Source organism: Heteronotia binoei, chromosome 17, assembly GCF_032191835.1.
Source record: "Heteronotia binoei isolate CCM8104 ecotype False Entrance Well chromosome 17, APGP_CSIRO_Hbin_v1, whole genome shotgun sequence".
Taxonomy (NCBI): Eukaryota; Metazoa; Chordata; class Lepidosauria; order Squamata; family Gekkonidae; genus Heteronotia; species Heteronotia binoei.
Window position 1 is genome coordinate 8,388,728 of NC_083239.1, and position 16,324 is coordinate 8,405,051.

The following is a 16,324-nucleotide window of genomic DNA, read 5'->3' on the forward strand; positions in this document are numbered from 1 at the left end:
CTCTTCCTTGATTCACCTTTAGAAATCAGGCAAGGAATATTAAGTAAAAGTGAACAAGCTTTAGATGGTCTGTCGCTGGAGTACTTGACTCAAGTGCCAAAGTCCGTGGCTTCAAAAAACACTCCCATGGGCAAGATCTGTTCTCTTTGGCTTGACTTTGTACCTGAGGAGGATGGCAAGAATCCAGCTGATAAAACTCTTGCCAAGTTCTTGCTGCAGCTTCTGCTGCACACTCCCCACCTATGGCACATCCGCCGGGCTTGCTGAGTCATGATGAAGTGCTGTAGTTAACTCTTTCCTTCAAACCAGCAAGAAGAACTTTGCACTGCAGTGGTGATTTGCCACAGGTGTAGTGGAATGCACACCATTTGGTGTTAGAAAAGTGTGTTGTCATCACTGGTGTGCACCTCTGTATGTTACAGGGAGGGGCATAAATCTCTCCCAGAGGTGAGGGCAGTAAAGGCCTTGGAGCTCTTTGTGACACCCCCTCAGGACTGGCTTTGCAGTATTTGCTTGAACATTCCCTGGTACCAGTAGAGAGGTGAGAGAATGCGGGGGGGGCTCTGTTGTCTCTCTAATTCTAGTCCTTCCCCAGCCGCCTGAGGAGACAAACTGCAGTAAAAATAATTTTCTGATGAACATAAGAAGCTGCCTTATACTGAATCAGACCTTTGGTCCATCAAAGTCAGTATTGTCTTCTCAGACTGGCAGTGGCTCTCCAGGGTCTCAAGCTGAGGGTTTTCACACCTATTTACCTGGACCCTTTTTTGGAGATGCCGGGGATTGAACCTGGGACCTTCTGCTTCCATCATCATCATCATCAATTTTATTTATATCCCGCCCTCCCCGCCGGAGCAGGCTCAGGGCGGCTAACAACACAATCAATACATTAGTTATACAAGGTATTTAAATAAAAACTAAGTAACAATTTAATTAAAATTCTAAAATTAATAAAATAGGCTGGTGCTAGTATACTGATGGTGAATTTCTTAGCAGTTTCCTCTTAGTCGGTGAAGGCCAATTGAAAGAGGATGGTCTTCCCAAGCAGATGCTCTACCACTGAGCCACCGTCCCTCCCCAAATGTGTATGATGTGCATGTAAAGCTTCCGTATACCGAGTCAGACAATTGGTCCCTCAGGGTAGTCATGGTCTTCTTCCCTGGTCTTCCATGGGAAACTTGCCAACTACCTGTGGTTGCTGAAGAGTACTTGTGTGGCCCCAAGAAGATTCAGGAAAATATTGGGAGGGAGGATTGCCTTGAGACAAAAACACCTGGGAAGGGTTAGTCAGCTGATCTACACGATTCTCTTTGTGCCGAGAACTGAAACCTGTCCTGCTGTTAGCTCTTTCCCTTTTCCATGCTACGAGAGAGAATAAACAGCATTTCCTCAAGTAAGCATGAGGAAGAGGGCTGTGGGATTGCCCAAATACAAAAAATTGCAAGGCGGGGGAGGTGGTTTGTGGTGTAGAAAGGACAGTTTGGGATGGGAGTTGCTTGAACCTGGGATCTTCCGTGTTCTCTGCCACTGAGCCCTGCCCTGAATAATAAAGTCACAAACAGAAAAACTGTAATAAAAAAAATCACTGTAGCCATTGGGGGGATAAAAATACCATTAAATGAGAGCAAACGATTTCTGCTAAGAATGTAATAAACCTGTAGTTGGGTGAGAGGCCAATCAAAGAAGTAGCAAAAGGATGTGATAACCTCTCAGATAAAAGCCTGGCTAAAGGGAAATGATTTGGCCTGGTAACTTAGGCAATTAAAAATGAAATTGTTGCATTAAAAATGCAAGGATCAATATGCTGGTATACCTTTATTGCTCCAGACATCTTGTTTGAATTACGTGCTCTTGGAGGAGCCTTCCCTCTCCTTGAGTTTGTGCGTGGTCACTGTTCTGGGGAGGTGCTTCGTGTCTGGAAGGGGCCTAAACCTTAGTGCAGGGTTTTGTGGAGAGATGCTGTGGATGACCTTCCTTCTGGGTGTGTTCTGAGTGTCCTCAGGACCCTCTAGATATTTCAGTGTTGCACATGGTCTTCCCTGCCATGGCACACCAGTGCTTTCTGGAATGCCTGTGTTGTGTAAACCTGAGGGGTACCTGTCTGCCTTCAGAACTCCGTGTGCAGTGCTGGATGCCCAGCCTTTGCAAAGATATTATGTTGAAAGGCAAAATGGAGCATCTTCCTTTTGAAGAACGGCTTGATCGGTTAAGGAGGCATTCAGTAGGTTTTACGGGACGGGACATGGGAGAATGAGATACATGGGGAAAGCTGACATCTAGCATCCGCTGCTGGGTGTATGGCTAGTAGTAACTGAGCGTCCTTTTGCTTTGCAGAATGGGCAAGCTGCTCCAGAAGAAAAGAAAGGGGCTCTGTCTAAGGTAAGACTCTTCTTGCATCTCTTCTTCCTGCTGGGTGCCTGATGGTTCTGACCGAGATTCCTAACCTCTCTTTCTGGCAGGCCTGAGAAGGAATGAAATTGAATCTACTGCTTTTAACTTCTGCAAAGAAAGTGTTGGAATCTAGAGCAGCGGTTCTTAGCTCACTGTCAAGCCACGAGTTAAAAAAAAAAAAAAATAGGACAGCAAAACAGCATTTGAGATGAGGTCATTATAGTTTTATTGATATATTTGTATGGTGTGCAGATCTCGGTCACACGCTTGCTGAAATCTTTGTGCCTGAGGACCATCAGCCATTAATGTTAAGTTTGATTCTGATTTGCTGAAAACTTTAAAAGTTTTGCTTAAAGGTCTAGTGAAGTAGCTGTGAGGTTTTATCCTTGGGGTGTGGTGAGCTGTATAAACCAGCTTGCCTCTGCTGGCTATTACAGGCTGTTGCAGATGAGGAAAAGGGTCTGCCCAAAATCCCAAATGCCTCTCGATTGTAGAGAACTTCCATGAGGATCCATATACCCAATTTACAGCCAATGATCTAGAATGCTGAAGATGCATTACCTACCTACACCTCCCAGCTTGCTGGGGGTGGGGGGAAGCGTAGATGACTGGGGAAGGCAATGGCAAACCACCCGGTAAAAAGTCTGCCATGAAAACATGAAAGCAACGTCACCCCAGAGTCGGAAACGACTGGTGCTTGCACAGGGGACCTTTGCTTTTCCTTTCTCCATTGTATGCTCCCAACAGCACAAGTAGATTAGGCTGCTTTTAACAAGAGATGTTTTGTTGACCTTCTGGGAGTAGAGGAACACCATCACCTAAGACTATCTGACCAGTGCCTGGGATAAGAGCAAACAATGCTGCTGAAATCTGTAAATCATCCATTTAGTACTTTTTTTTTTTTAAACTGCAGCCAGCCCAGATATTGCAAAGTAGTGAAAGCTGGCTCCTGGTTTTGTAATACCAGGTTTGCTTGGTGAAGGGTTTGCATTGATAGCCAGTTAACTGATTATTATGACTCATCCATGATGGAAGCACAAACTTAAGGGAAGACTATGGAGTCGAAACAGGTTAGGAGTAACAGTGGAGAACATATGAAGCTGCCTTCTACTGAATCAGACTCTGGGTCCATCAAAGTCAGTATTGTCTACTCAGACTGGCAGCGGCTCTCCAGGGTCTCAAGATGAGGTTTTTCACACCTATTTGCCTGGACCCTTTTTTTGGAGATGCCAGGGATTGAACCGGGGACCTTCTGCTTCCCAAGCAGATGCTCTGCCACTGAGCCACCGTCCCTCCCCAAACAGATGAACATATGAAGCTGCCTTATACTGAATCAGACCCGTGGTCCATCAAAGTCAGTATTGTCTCCTCAGACTGGCAGCGGCTCTCCAGGGTCTCAGGCTGAGGGGAATGAACATATGAAGGAGGGGAATGAACATATGAAGCTGCCTTATACTGAATCAGACCCTTGGTCCATCAAAGTCAGTATTGTCTACTCAGACTGGCAGCGGCTCTCCAGGGTCTCAAGCTGAGGCTTTTCATGCCTATTTGCCCGGACCCTTTTAGTTGGAGATGCCGGGGACTGAACCTGGGACCTTCTGCTTCCCAAGCAGATGCTCTACCACTGAGCCACCATCCCTCCCCAAATGAATGTCTTGTGGTCCGTTAAAGTCTTACTGTGGCATCAAATGGGCTCTGCTCACAAAAGCTATCAAAGCAGATGCTCTACCACTGAGCCACCGTCCCTCCCAGTGGGAATATTTCAGGTTGGTGGTGGGGGTGGGGGGAAAGTTTTCAGTGGTGGGTTGATGGAAATATTCACAGCAGAATTCATAAGCCCAGTTTTGTAGTACCTTTGAAATTAAATGTGAGAGGGGATGGAAAAGAGCATTGTTTGCATGAAACATTAGTTGTAGTAGCTGGCAGATGTTATGCAATCTCTGGGTTCGACATCCTCTCATTCCTGATAAAACTAGAGAGATGTTTGGGAAATAATCACATGGTTCAGAGCATGCGCTCATACATGCCGCTCCAATTTGTGTGTGATCACAACATCTAGCAATATACTGGCTAGCTGCGCACAGGCAAGGTAGTGGGCCTTTATAGCTGGGGGTTTACATCTACCGAAAAAAAAATGTGTGTTTATTTTGCACATTAAACTGAAAGAAAAAACCCCCCTCTGTTAAATAGCCATTGATGACTGAACATGCTCCAGAAAGGATAGAATGTTGAGAGTGGTTGAGAGTCAGTTCTGTGAGGGCAGGATATAAATGTTGTAAAATAAAGAGGGGAAACAGGAGGACACTGATTGGCCTGTTCAGACTTCAGGGAGTTTAGAGAATTTTGGATGGAGAAGTCATGAAGGGTGGGATTTCCAGACTGGCACCCTCTGAAGTTTCTCTCCCCCCCCCTCCCCCAATATGCTTCATCTCCTGACAGAGCCCAGATGCAATAGCAGGGAATGGTCTGTGATAACCTGGGTGATCTCTGGACTAAATCCAGTGAACACACCATTTTTCTCATAACCCTCTGTGATGTCCATTTGACCAGAAGAACAGTTGTCCTTTACCGATTCTGAGACTTCTGTGCATTTCTGCCAGTGATTGAAATGATGCAATGCAAAAGGAAGGCACTGGTCTCCTTTCCTTTGACTTTTGTGCAGTTTTGGCACCCAAGATTCAGGTGTTCAGATTATTTGGAATCTGTCTGGAAATGGGAGAGGGGACGGCAGACGATGGCAGTTCGTATACTGCGACCAAAGCAAATGTGGTTAACTAGATAACTTCATATTTGCAGAGTTTGGTTTTGGATTTCTCGTCTAAAGTTTCTTCTGAGCATCCAGTTCTTACCTAGTGTTCAAAGTAAGGATCTATGGATTGGGGCCGTTGTCCTGTTGGAAGAGAACTGCACAACTCACTCCCTTCCACATCATGACGGTCAGGGAAGGAAGCAGGAGGGCAGATGCTGCTGTGGTCAGAAGTTTTGTTGTTTCAGGGGGCTAGGAATCTCGTACAGCACAAATGAACATATGAAGCTGCCTTTTACTGAATCAGACCCTCCTTGGTCCATCAAAGTCAGTCTTGTCTCCTCAGACTGGCAGCAGCTCTCCAGAGTCTCAAGCTGAGGTTTTTCACACCTATTTGCCTGGACCCTTTTTTGGAGATGCCAGGGATTGAACCTGGGACCTTCTGCTTCCCAAGCAGATGCTCTACCACTGAGCCACCATCCCTCCCCTGCTCTCCAGGGTCTCAAGCGGAGGTTTTTCACACCTATTTGCCTGGACCCTTTTAGTTGGAGATGCCAGGGATTGAACCTGGGACCTTCTGCTTCCCAAGCAGATGCTCTACCACTGAGCCACCGTCCCTCCCCTGCTCTCCAGGGTCTCAAGCTGAGGTTTTTCACGCCTATTTGCCTGGACCCTTTTTTGGAGATGCCAGGGATTGAACCTGGGACCTTCTGCTTCCCAAGCAGATGCTCTACCACTGAGCCACCATCCCTCCCCTGCTCTCCAGGGTCTCAAGCTGAGGTTTTTCACACCTATTTGCCTGGACCCTTTTTGGTTGGAGATGCCGGGGATTGAACCTGGGACCTTCTGCTTCCCAAGCAGATGCTCTACCACTGAGCCACCGTCCCTCCCCTGCTCTCCAGGGTCTCAAGCTGAGGTTTTTCACACCTCTTTGCCTGGACCCTTTTTTGGAGATGCCAGGGATTGAACCTGGGACCTTCTGCTTCCCAAGCAGATGCTCTACCACTGAGCCACCGTCCCTCCCCAAATGAATGTCTTGTGGTCCGTTAAAGTCTTCCTGTGGCATCAAATGGGCTCTGCTCACAAAAGCTATCAAAGAGCACCCTTGCTTAGCAGATATCTCCCTTGGAACAGCTGAGTCAAAAGGCAGCAGAAAAGCCAGGGGGACTTCCCTGCTTCTGTGAAATTAGCACAACGGTCCAGGAGCTGTAGTGCGAAAACTTTTGCAGCTTGGAAGAAAGGCTTTGGATCTCTCTCAGCTGTATCCAAACAATTGTTTCCTTGCAAATTGCTCGTTGGGTCAGCGAAGGGCAGTGGCTAACTTCAGATGTCAGAAATGGTGAGTTTGGATCTTTTCCGGAGCAAGTAGTGCCCTGTCAAGGTCAGTGAAAGTTGTACGGTATATTGCTGGCAAGGTGTGGTCATGCTCTGACTGTTTTCTTTGTCAGTGAGTGCTTGGAGCAGAGCTTGTGCATATGTACTTTTTCAACGATGCAGAACGAAAACGACGTAGGAATTTATCCTGACCTCCTGATCCAGTCTGTCCCATTAGATGGGAGCCACATCAGAGAATGCTCTGCTTAAGGCAACTGTTTGTACTTATTTGTAGGCTGGCACTTTCAAAAGGCCTTCCTCAAATGAGCCGTGCTGTCACGTTGAGGCATATTAGGAGAGGCAAATATGCAGGACCTAGGCTAGGGAAAGGCTTTGTAAGGGATTAACTGGCACCTTGAATTGAATCTGGTAATTGTAGCCGGTGGAATTTAGAATAGTTGTGATAGGCATACTCCATCCAGCTTGTAATAGTAATTGAATTGACTCTCCTGATCTGAAAATGCAATAAGGTGCCAACGCAAAAAACGTCCCAAGGATAGTGTTGATGCACATTTCTCCCCATCCCATCGCCAAAACAGAGGACTTGTCTCTGTTGTTGAATGACTTTAAACTTCAGACATATTCCAAAAGTTGCAGTAGTTATCTCTGTTTAGGGAGGGTTGTCCTATTAGCAAATCATGTGTTTATGCTTCCCTGATGATTTGAACTCTCAGGATGTTGGTTTCCTTCTTGGCAAGAGCTACTGAGAGTCTTGTGAGTCAGGAAGCCCTTGCAAGGTTGAGATGCCAGCTTGCCTGTGGTAACATGTTGTGCCAGCGTTAGCTTTTCCACCACCTTGGCGAGGGTTACGTTGCCACCGGAAGGGAGTGTTGTCATTGAGGCAGCTGTTGCCGTTTAGAGCACCCTGTATCTGGGGTTGCTCAGGGCTGGCCGAAATACTTCCTGGGTCTTGGTTGTGGTGGAAAACTCAGTTTCATACCTGCTTCTACCAGAGATGTAGGACTTTTGTGTTTTAACAATTTATTGATAACATACGGTTACAAAACTTAATTATAAATTTTCTATACTAACCCATATGATATTTCAACCCCCCCCCCTCCAATGTTTGACTTCCCCGAAGTTATAGATTTAAATTCAATACTAAAGGTACCGCTAACCCATCAAAGTTCAATGTTCTTTTTTTTCTCATTAATGCTAAAAAATTATCCAATGTCTTTTTACATTCCACTCTTTCTCCATATATCCTTTAAATTTCTTCCACTCCTTTTTGAAAGTATCTAAATCATAGTCTCTTAAAGTTTTTAGTTTGTCCATCTCACTCCACGATAAAACTTTCACAATCCAATCCCATTTTTCTGGTATTTTTCCTTGCTTCTACAGCTGCGCATACAATGTCCTAGCAGCTGAGAGCAAGTACCAAATTAAAGTCCTGTCTTCCTTTGGAAATTTTTCTAATTGTAATCCAAGCAAGAAAGTCTCTGCTGTTTTTTTAAAGTCATAACCCAAAATTTTGGAGATTTCTTGTTGTATCATCTTCCAGAATTCTTTCGCTTTTTCACAAGTCCACCACATGTGAAAGAAAGAACCTTCATGTTTTTTACATTTCCAACATCTGTCCGACATTTTCTTACTCATCCTAGCCAGCTTTTTCGGAGTCATATACCACCTGTACTTCATCTTAAAACAGTTCTCTTTAATACTCTGACAAGTTGAGATCTTCATCGAGTTCTTCCAAAGGTGCTCCCACGAATCCATTTGTATTTCTCTATTCACATTGATTGCCCATTTAACCATTTAAGACTTTACTACTTCTTCTTCTGTAGACCATTTCAATAATAATTTGTATACTTTCGATATTAATTTTTCATTATCTCCAAGCTGAGATGTAGGTCTTTTGAAAACATTAGAAAATTATTTGATGCCTTAAAGTGAGCATGACCTGATTGAACAGGTTTTTGAATCATTTTAAGTGCCTCATTGCAAATTTCATGTCCCAGTAGCAACAAATTCCACTAGCAACGAATGCTTGAGTTGAAATATTTTATAAGGAAGAAAAATCCAGTGTTGTATTTAAAGCTTTAATGAGAGCAAGTGTGGTATAGTGAACAGAGTGGCAGACTAAGACCCTGGGCAGCACGGATTCAAATCACCTCCTCTGCCATGGGAGCTCGCTGAGTGATCTTGAGCCCATCACGGACTTTTAATCTGACCTGCCTCACAGGGCTGTTATGGGGAAGTGGAGGAGCGGCGTGTGATGTCCTAGAAGCCGCTTTGAGTAAAAGCAGGATAAATAAAAGTAAATGCAATGCGGAAATTATTTCTGCTGGAATAATACTTGCAAGAACATGTTATACTGTATGTATAATTTTATATTTAAATTTAAGAAGGAAAAGAATCATTAGTACTGACGCTGAGTTTAGCACACCTAGACAAGAGCGTATGATGTGCCATGGATATGGTTCTGAACTAGGGTTGCCAATCCCCAGGTGGGGGCAGGGGATCCCCTGGTTTGGAGGCCCTCCCCCCGCTTCAGGGTCATCAGAAAGCGGGGGGAGGGGAGGGAAATGTCTGCTGGGAACTCTGTTATTCCCTATGAAGATTTATTCCCATAGAAAATCATGAAGAATCGATCTGTAGGTATCTGGGGCTCGGGGGAGGCTGTTTTTTGGTTAGAGACACCAAATTTTCAGTATAGCATCTAGTGCCTCTCCCCAAAATACCCCCCAAGTTTCAAAAAAATTGGACCAGGGGGTCCAATTCTATGAGCCCCAAAAGAAGGTGCCCCTATCCTTCATTATTTCCTATGGAAGGAAGGCATTGAAAAGGTGTGCCGTCCCTTTAAATGTGATGGCCAGAACTCCCTTTGGAGTTCAATGATGCTTGTCACAGCCTTGATCTTGGCTCCACCCCTAATGTCTCCTGGCTCCACCCCTAAAGTCCCCAGATATTTCTTGATTTGGACTTGACAACCCTATTCTGAACGTATCTGTTTTAAGTGGAACTGAACATTCACAGAGGTCCTGGGGCCACCTCATTGATTACATTACTTGCTATAGTTCCGTAATCAGGCTCGTGATTTCTTCCATGTGAGAGGAGATATATAAACACTTTTAGCTTTGGCTGTGAATTTTATCTTTACAGCTTCCGTAAATCAAAAGACCAGTTGCACCACAATATGAACATTTGCTTCAGGATGACCTTTCCTGAGCAACAGTTCACTTCCTCATACAGAATGAGCTGTGAGTCACAAAAGTTCAATATTTAAATAAATGTTAGTCTTTAAGGTGCTGGTAGATTTTAGGATCAGCCCTCAGTTAGAAAATTAACAAAACGTTTAAACTGGGAATAAAACAAACTTGACAGCAGGTGTTTTTCAAAAGCCTGCTTGAAGATGCCTGTTGTTGAAAATTAGGTAGATTGCCAGTGAGGAAGCTGCGGTGTGCTGTGCTGTGCTGTTGGGCTTGGGGGCAAGCGGACCTTGCTCCTTCTGTGCCAATAAAGCATGTGGTGCCAGAACGAAATAACACAGCAGGCTGTATATTATCTGCACAGTGGCTTTCTTGACAGTAATTGACCAAGTAGGTACTCAAGGAACACTGTTGATTGGCATTCCAACACTCATGCAAGCCCCATTGCAATGCACAGGTGTTGCATGTGACATTACTTTAAGCTGTTTTTGCAAGTTCTTGTGCAGGCCTTATTGTAACACATGGGAGAATTCCCTGGCGGATAAGTCCCCTGAGTCAGATCTTCCTACTTTTGCCTTTGCTGCCCTTGACCTTGTAGGCCCCTCAAAAATCCTTTGGACAGCTACCTTGCTTTTGTATGTTCTTTGCAGACCAGCCTACTTTTAGTCCATACTCGATAGCTGTCTCCTCTTGTTCACCCCTTTGAATGGGAAAGGGTGTCCCTTCTAAAGTTGCAATGGAAACACAAAATCTTGGTGGATTTGTGAAGGGCAAGAGTATCCCAGCAACCTGATCCTATGCCAGTTTTTCATGGATACTGTCCTGTTGGCTGCCCCAAAACAGAAGGATTTGCAAAGAAGAAAGCCAGATGCTGGCTGGGTTTTTCTTCTGAAACCTTTTCTGTGAAATGAGGAAGGCTGGGAAGGTTTATAGGCCAGTATCCTAGCAAAATTGATATTGCTGAAACGAAAAGGGCTAGGGACATTTCTTTTTTAAAAAAAAATGCAAGTTAAGAGTTTCCAGGTAACTAGAAGAACATGGCAGTAGGTTATTATAATATTGATCCGTAATATTATAATATTATAATAGATCGTTGTAATGTTGTTGTGCTTTAGTGATCTAGCTGTTATCATTTCACAAAAAAAGCCTCTGGTGGCAGGCATGGCCACCAACAAAGCAAGCACCAAAGTGTGTTGAAACATCCAAAGCGAAACAAGAAACTGTGGGCACAATAGTCAACAAGTGAGTGCTTCTTAAAGCTATATACAAAATACAAACTAGGATTTAAATAGTAAAGTAGCAGTAAATATAATTGCCCTAAGTCCATTTTCAGCAGTAATGTATCAAAATGTCCTTGTCAAAACAGACAGGTGCAGGGACAACAAGGTCCAAGCCTGACAATTGTTTTGATATTATTTTTCTTTAAGAACCTGGAGTTCTTATCGTGTATTCATGGATGAATATAGGCAATTCAGAGCAGAACAGCTAAGCCTTCAGTAGTAATCGGTACACAGAAAAAAACTTTCAGAATATGCTGCCTATTGACCTATCTGCTTTGAAGGCGAGTCCATTCCGAGTCATTTCTTATCTACGAATGCCAGCCGCCATGAGAAAGTAGCCATCGCTGGTAGTTAAAACATGGTTAACTAGCAGGAGTAAATAACGTGAGTTCTCCTTGCTTTGAGACAAGTGATCGTGAGGGAACTTCTTAGAAACTTGGTTGACGCTCCTTCCTGGATCTTAAACTCTTTGGGTCATGAACCTCCGCCTCCTCCCCAGTTTGTGGAAAAATGAACAGCAAAATATAGTGTCTTTTCGGAAGGATGATGTCTGTTAATTCACTTGAAAACCTCTTGAAGCAGAGTAATGCCAAAGCAAAAAGTATTATCAAACAAAGAATCTGTGATGTAGAGAGACAAAAGCAGCCTTCTTTTTTGGCGTCTACTGAGACCAAATATGTTATGAGGATGGCCAAGTACTTTTCTTATTCGGAGGTATCAGCTCACAGAAGAGCCTTTACATTGGCTCGATGCGCAGCCTTGCCCTCAAAAGTGTTAGAAGGGAAATACAGAAAAGTTCCGTTCGAAGATCGACACTGTTCTTGTGCTACGGGAGAGGTGGAGTCGATGACTCATATGTTTTTTCGATGCCCATTCCACCAAGCATATAGGGACAGGTTTGTTTCCCCGTTTGTAGTCAAACCAATAGCAGATGCGGACAGGGCGTGTTTGGAGAAACTTTTGGTGGATGCAAGTCCATCTATCTCCAGACAGATAGCTAAATTCTGCCATTACCTTGTGAAGTTCCATACTAAGAAACAAGAAATTGTAGGTTTTTTATGATCTGTTTGAATTTTAGGTTATAAACAATTTTATATATTCTGATTTAAAGGATTTTATATTAATTTGAACTGATTCTGGATTTTAAAATTGGTTAAATTATAGTTTTGTCATCCCCGACCTGTATAGGTGCGGAAAAGTTTTATGTATTTTATTGTATTTTATGTAATTTAGGAGGGTTTTTACATGATGTGTTATAGTTTTTATATTGGTCTATGACCGTAATAAAAAGTTCATAGTCTCTTTTCGGAAGGATGATGTCTGCTAATTCTGGCCAAGATAAAAATATTAAATCTGCATCTCACTTCAATAGTGAGTGTATAGCTGCTGCTGCTGCTCCTCTTTAACGCTGCTGTATACCTCTTCCTTCAAGGACTCTGGGTGGCTCATGCCAGGAACCTCTTCAGTGCCATTAAAATGAATATATGTAGGCCCCCATGAATAATTCAGGGAAGGTCTGCTTTCAGAGCAGTGCATTCCTCAGTATCTCCGCTTGGACTGTGGAAAGACCTGCATTGCATAACTAGCTTGGCTTGTGGCTGTCTTGAAACAGCTCCAAACTTCTTGCCTCATACTCTTTCGTAAGGAGGACTTGTAATAAAAAAAGCTGCCTCTGGGTACCTGGTGTCCAAAAATGCTTCCCAACAGCCTGTAAACGTTTAGGAACAAAGGTGCACTGTGGTTTTTCAGCCTATAATTGGTCATCCCAGACAACTTTCAGATCCCCTGAAGAGAGGCTTCAGCAGTGGTGCAGTGAAGGATAGAGAGTAAAATACTGTCAGGATACAGCCTTTTGTTTTCGGAGGCTCGTGCATTATTCATCACCCTCTCACAACACTAAACCTCTGAGCACCAGTGCAAGGAGGCATTGGGGGAAGGCTATGGCCCCTATTCCCTGTTTCTTAACCCTCCAGAATAACTGGTTGGTAGGGTTACCAGGAAGTGCCTGGTAACTGCGGGGGGTGGGGGTGGGGAGGGGGCAGCTAAATATTGTTCATATCCTTGTTTTATAGGTGTTAGACAAAAGTTATAAAATATTATAATTTTTGTTCTTTGGTCACACAGTCAAGTCCCTTTGTGACCCCATGGACAAAGTCACGCCAGGCCCTCCTGTCTTCCACCACCCTCCGAAGTCTGCTCAAATTCGTGTTTGTTACATCAGAAGCGCTGTCCATCCATTTCGTCTTTTGCCGTCCCCTTCTTTTGCCTTCTGTCTTCTCTAGCATCAGGATCTTCTCCAGTGAGTGCTCCCTTCTCATTTGCTGGCCAAAGTATTTGAGCTTCAGCTTCAGCATCTGATCTTCCAGGAAACAGTCAGGGTTGATTTCCCTTAGGACTGACTGATTTGATCTTCTTGCAGTCCAAGGGACTCTCAAGGTTCTTCTCCAGCACCACATCTCAAAAGCATCTATTCTTCTGCGTTCGGCCTTCCTTATGGTCCAGCTCTCACAGCCATACATTACTAAGTTCAGATTAAAAAGCATTTGAACCAGTTCAAAACTTATCCAACATGATTCTCAAATAGTAGTTGGAACAAACCTTTTTTTAATGGTGCAGCATTTAATCAGAACTGAGCCAGATCTAGAACGATTTGATGTCTCGCTCCAAAAGAGCCAGTTCCTGCAGACAGCTGCACTTCCATCCTAAAATGTTTGGTAGAGCTGCTTCAAGGAAAGGCATCTGAATAGGCAGCACAGGATTGGTATGTGACCCAGACAATCCCAGTAATCAGCTGCCGGCCCAGACACCTCCTTTTGAAGCAGAGTTTCTGTTAAGCATTTTAGAATATAAGCACAGGCAGGGGCTGTTTTGTACAAAAATAGGTGGTGGAGCGCATCCAGGGATTGTTATGCAGCTGCACCTACTATTCAATGGACAAGGAGGTGGAACTCTCAGAAGGAGGAGGTGGAACTCTCAGAAAGGTTCAGGAGCTGTGCGCCTGTGAGCTCCCACTGAATCTGAGGCCTGAGCACAGCCATCTGCAAGCAATGAAAGACTGGGGAAGCTATTGAACAGCCACTAAGATTCTGCGACAAAGCTTGCCCTGTGTGACTCCCGATAGCTACTGAGCAGGGCTTCCTGCGTTAATGAGTGGTCACTCACGCACGCAGCTTAGAGTGAACACTGAGCTTACTTACGGTGATAGGCAGCAACACAGCGGTGTAGGCTACAGTCCTTATCGCTTTACCAGTGCAACTTTCTGAACATTTGATTACAGCACAGTACCTGTGCAAAAAGTCCTCTTGAATCATTGCTTTTTGCTTTGTTTATGGAAAGCTTGGAGAGTGGGAGCCTTCCTGACCCTTTAGGGAAGCCATTCCATAAAGTAGGGGACACGACAGAGAAAGGGCAGTTATCAGTTTTGCCCATTTGCAGAATGGTAACCTGAAGAAGGCTCTGCTGGGGTCAATGAAGTTGTGGCGGAGCGTATGGAGAGAGAGGTGGTCCTGCAAGATAAGAGGGGCCAGGGCCACAAAGGGCTTTGTCTGTGATAGAGGATACTTTGAATTGAGCCTGATGATTGATTGATTGATTTATTATTTATTTATTACTTTGCATTTATATCCCGCCCTCTCCGCAAGCGGACTCAGGGCGGCTTACAGTATCATAAAAACAATCAATTCCATAAAACATATAAAACCATAATACATTTATCAGTTTAAAACTATTACGCTATCTCAATCCAGTCTGGCGGTATTCGGTTCTGACTATGACCACCAGCTTCTGTAGGATGTCCGGTGGCAGCCCATTTTCAGTCAACCAGAAAAGCCTGTCTAAACAGTTCGGTCTTACAGGCCCTGCGGAACGCCGACAAATCCCGCAGGGCCCTTATGATGAGCAGCCAGTGGAGTTACTGCAGAATGGGAGTAATATGATAATGACCTAGTTGTGGCATTTTGAACTAACTGGAGTCTCCAAATAGTGAAGGAAGGACCATGGCCTGGCCAACCTTGTTCTGCCTCCATCTTAAGATTCAGAAGGCAGCATTAAGCCTTCGTGTACCTTGACCTATGCAAGAATGCTGAGGGTCTCGAAATGTGCTGCCCTTTCACCTCCTTCCTGGAATCCACATTTGGGGTAGACAGCTAAAGTAAACATTGGTCTCCTTAAATCTGCACGTTGCTGGTAAATGACTGTGTAGAAGAATGTATAAAATAAAACCACCACCACTGTCAGAGACAAGCAGGATGGACAGACTGGTGCGTGACCCTCATCTCTGAGTCGTGTGACCATTACTACAAAATAGACTTTGCGGGGAGACATATGTAGAGTGCATTACTATAGTCTAGTCTTAATGTTACTATGGCATGGGTCCAGGTCATCAGATTGGCCATCTTGTGGGATAGACTGAGTTGTTAGAAAACTCCTCTCCTCTCCTCTCCTCTCCTCTCCCGCTAGATTCAATGAAATCCCAAGGCTTAAAACGGAGTCAGCAAGTGTTAGTTGAACTCCTCTGAAATTGTGAAGCACAAGGTCCCTTCAGCCTTTCCAACCAGCATTACTTCTGTCTTGTCTGGGTTTAGTTTTTATTTATTTGCTTTCAGCCATTTGTCCGGAACAGTTGGGCAGCAGCTCGGGACCTCTATTGCAGCACCCAGAGGTTTTGGATAAAGAGATGTAAAGATGGGTGTCATCCATATATAGATGACATGCAGTTCCAAAGCTACAAATGATTTCTCCTAGGCTTTACATAGAGGTTGAATACCATGGGGGATAAGATTACATTCTGAGGAACTCTACAAGATAACTCACAAACTGATGACAGCTGGTCTCCAGGGTCAACCCTCTCCGTTTGATTCATGAGGAATGATTTAAACCAGTCGAAGGCACATCCTGTGACAGCTACTTCAGTCTTAAAACACCATAGGAGGATGGTATGGTCTACTGTGTCAAAAGCTGCAGACAGATCCAGGAAGAGCAACAGAAAAGCATGACCTTTGTCTATATTCAAGCAGAGGTCATCAGCTAAAGCCACTAGAGCCGTCTCTGTCCCATAGCCCAGTTTGAAATCAGACTGGAAAGGGTCTAAAGTCTGAGTTATCCCGGAAGATCTGGAGTTGGTCCACTACTGCTCTCGCAATCACTTTGCCTTGTTGACCTAACACTATGGGAATGAAGTCATTTGCCTATTAGAGAAAAGCACTCTGGTAACATGGGGATGTGGCTGCTGCAGGAAAGTATTGGGGGAGGGAGGTACTACTATGTGGAGGCTCTGTAGCAGCTGTGAATGCCTCTACATTCCGAGTGCAGAAAACCGTGTCGATGCATCCTCTGCCATCCAGAATCTATTTCCAGTGGTTGAGAGAGCTCTTTCACTTGCAGCC

General features: G+C 44.4%; 1 protein-coding gene across 1 annotated transcript in view; it reads left to right on the plus strand.

The window, feature by feature from the left end:
- Positions 1–16,324, plus strand: part of RPS6KA1 (ribosomal protein S6 kinase A1) — a 148,028-nt gene that overhangs the window by 30,509 nt on the left and 101,195 nt on the right. The window contains exon 2 of the mRNA XM_060257997.1: positions 2,335–2,379. Within this exon, the coding sequence (XP_060113980.1) occupies positions 2,335–2,379 (45 nt within the window). The remainder of the gene's footprint in view (positions 1–2,334; positions 2,380–16,324) is intronic.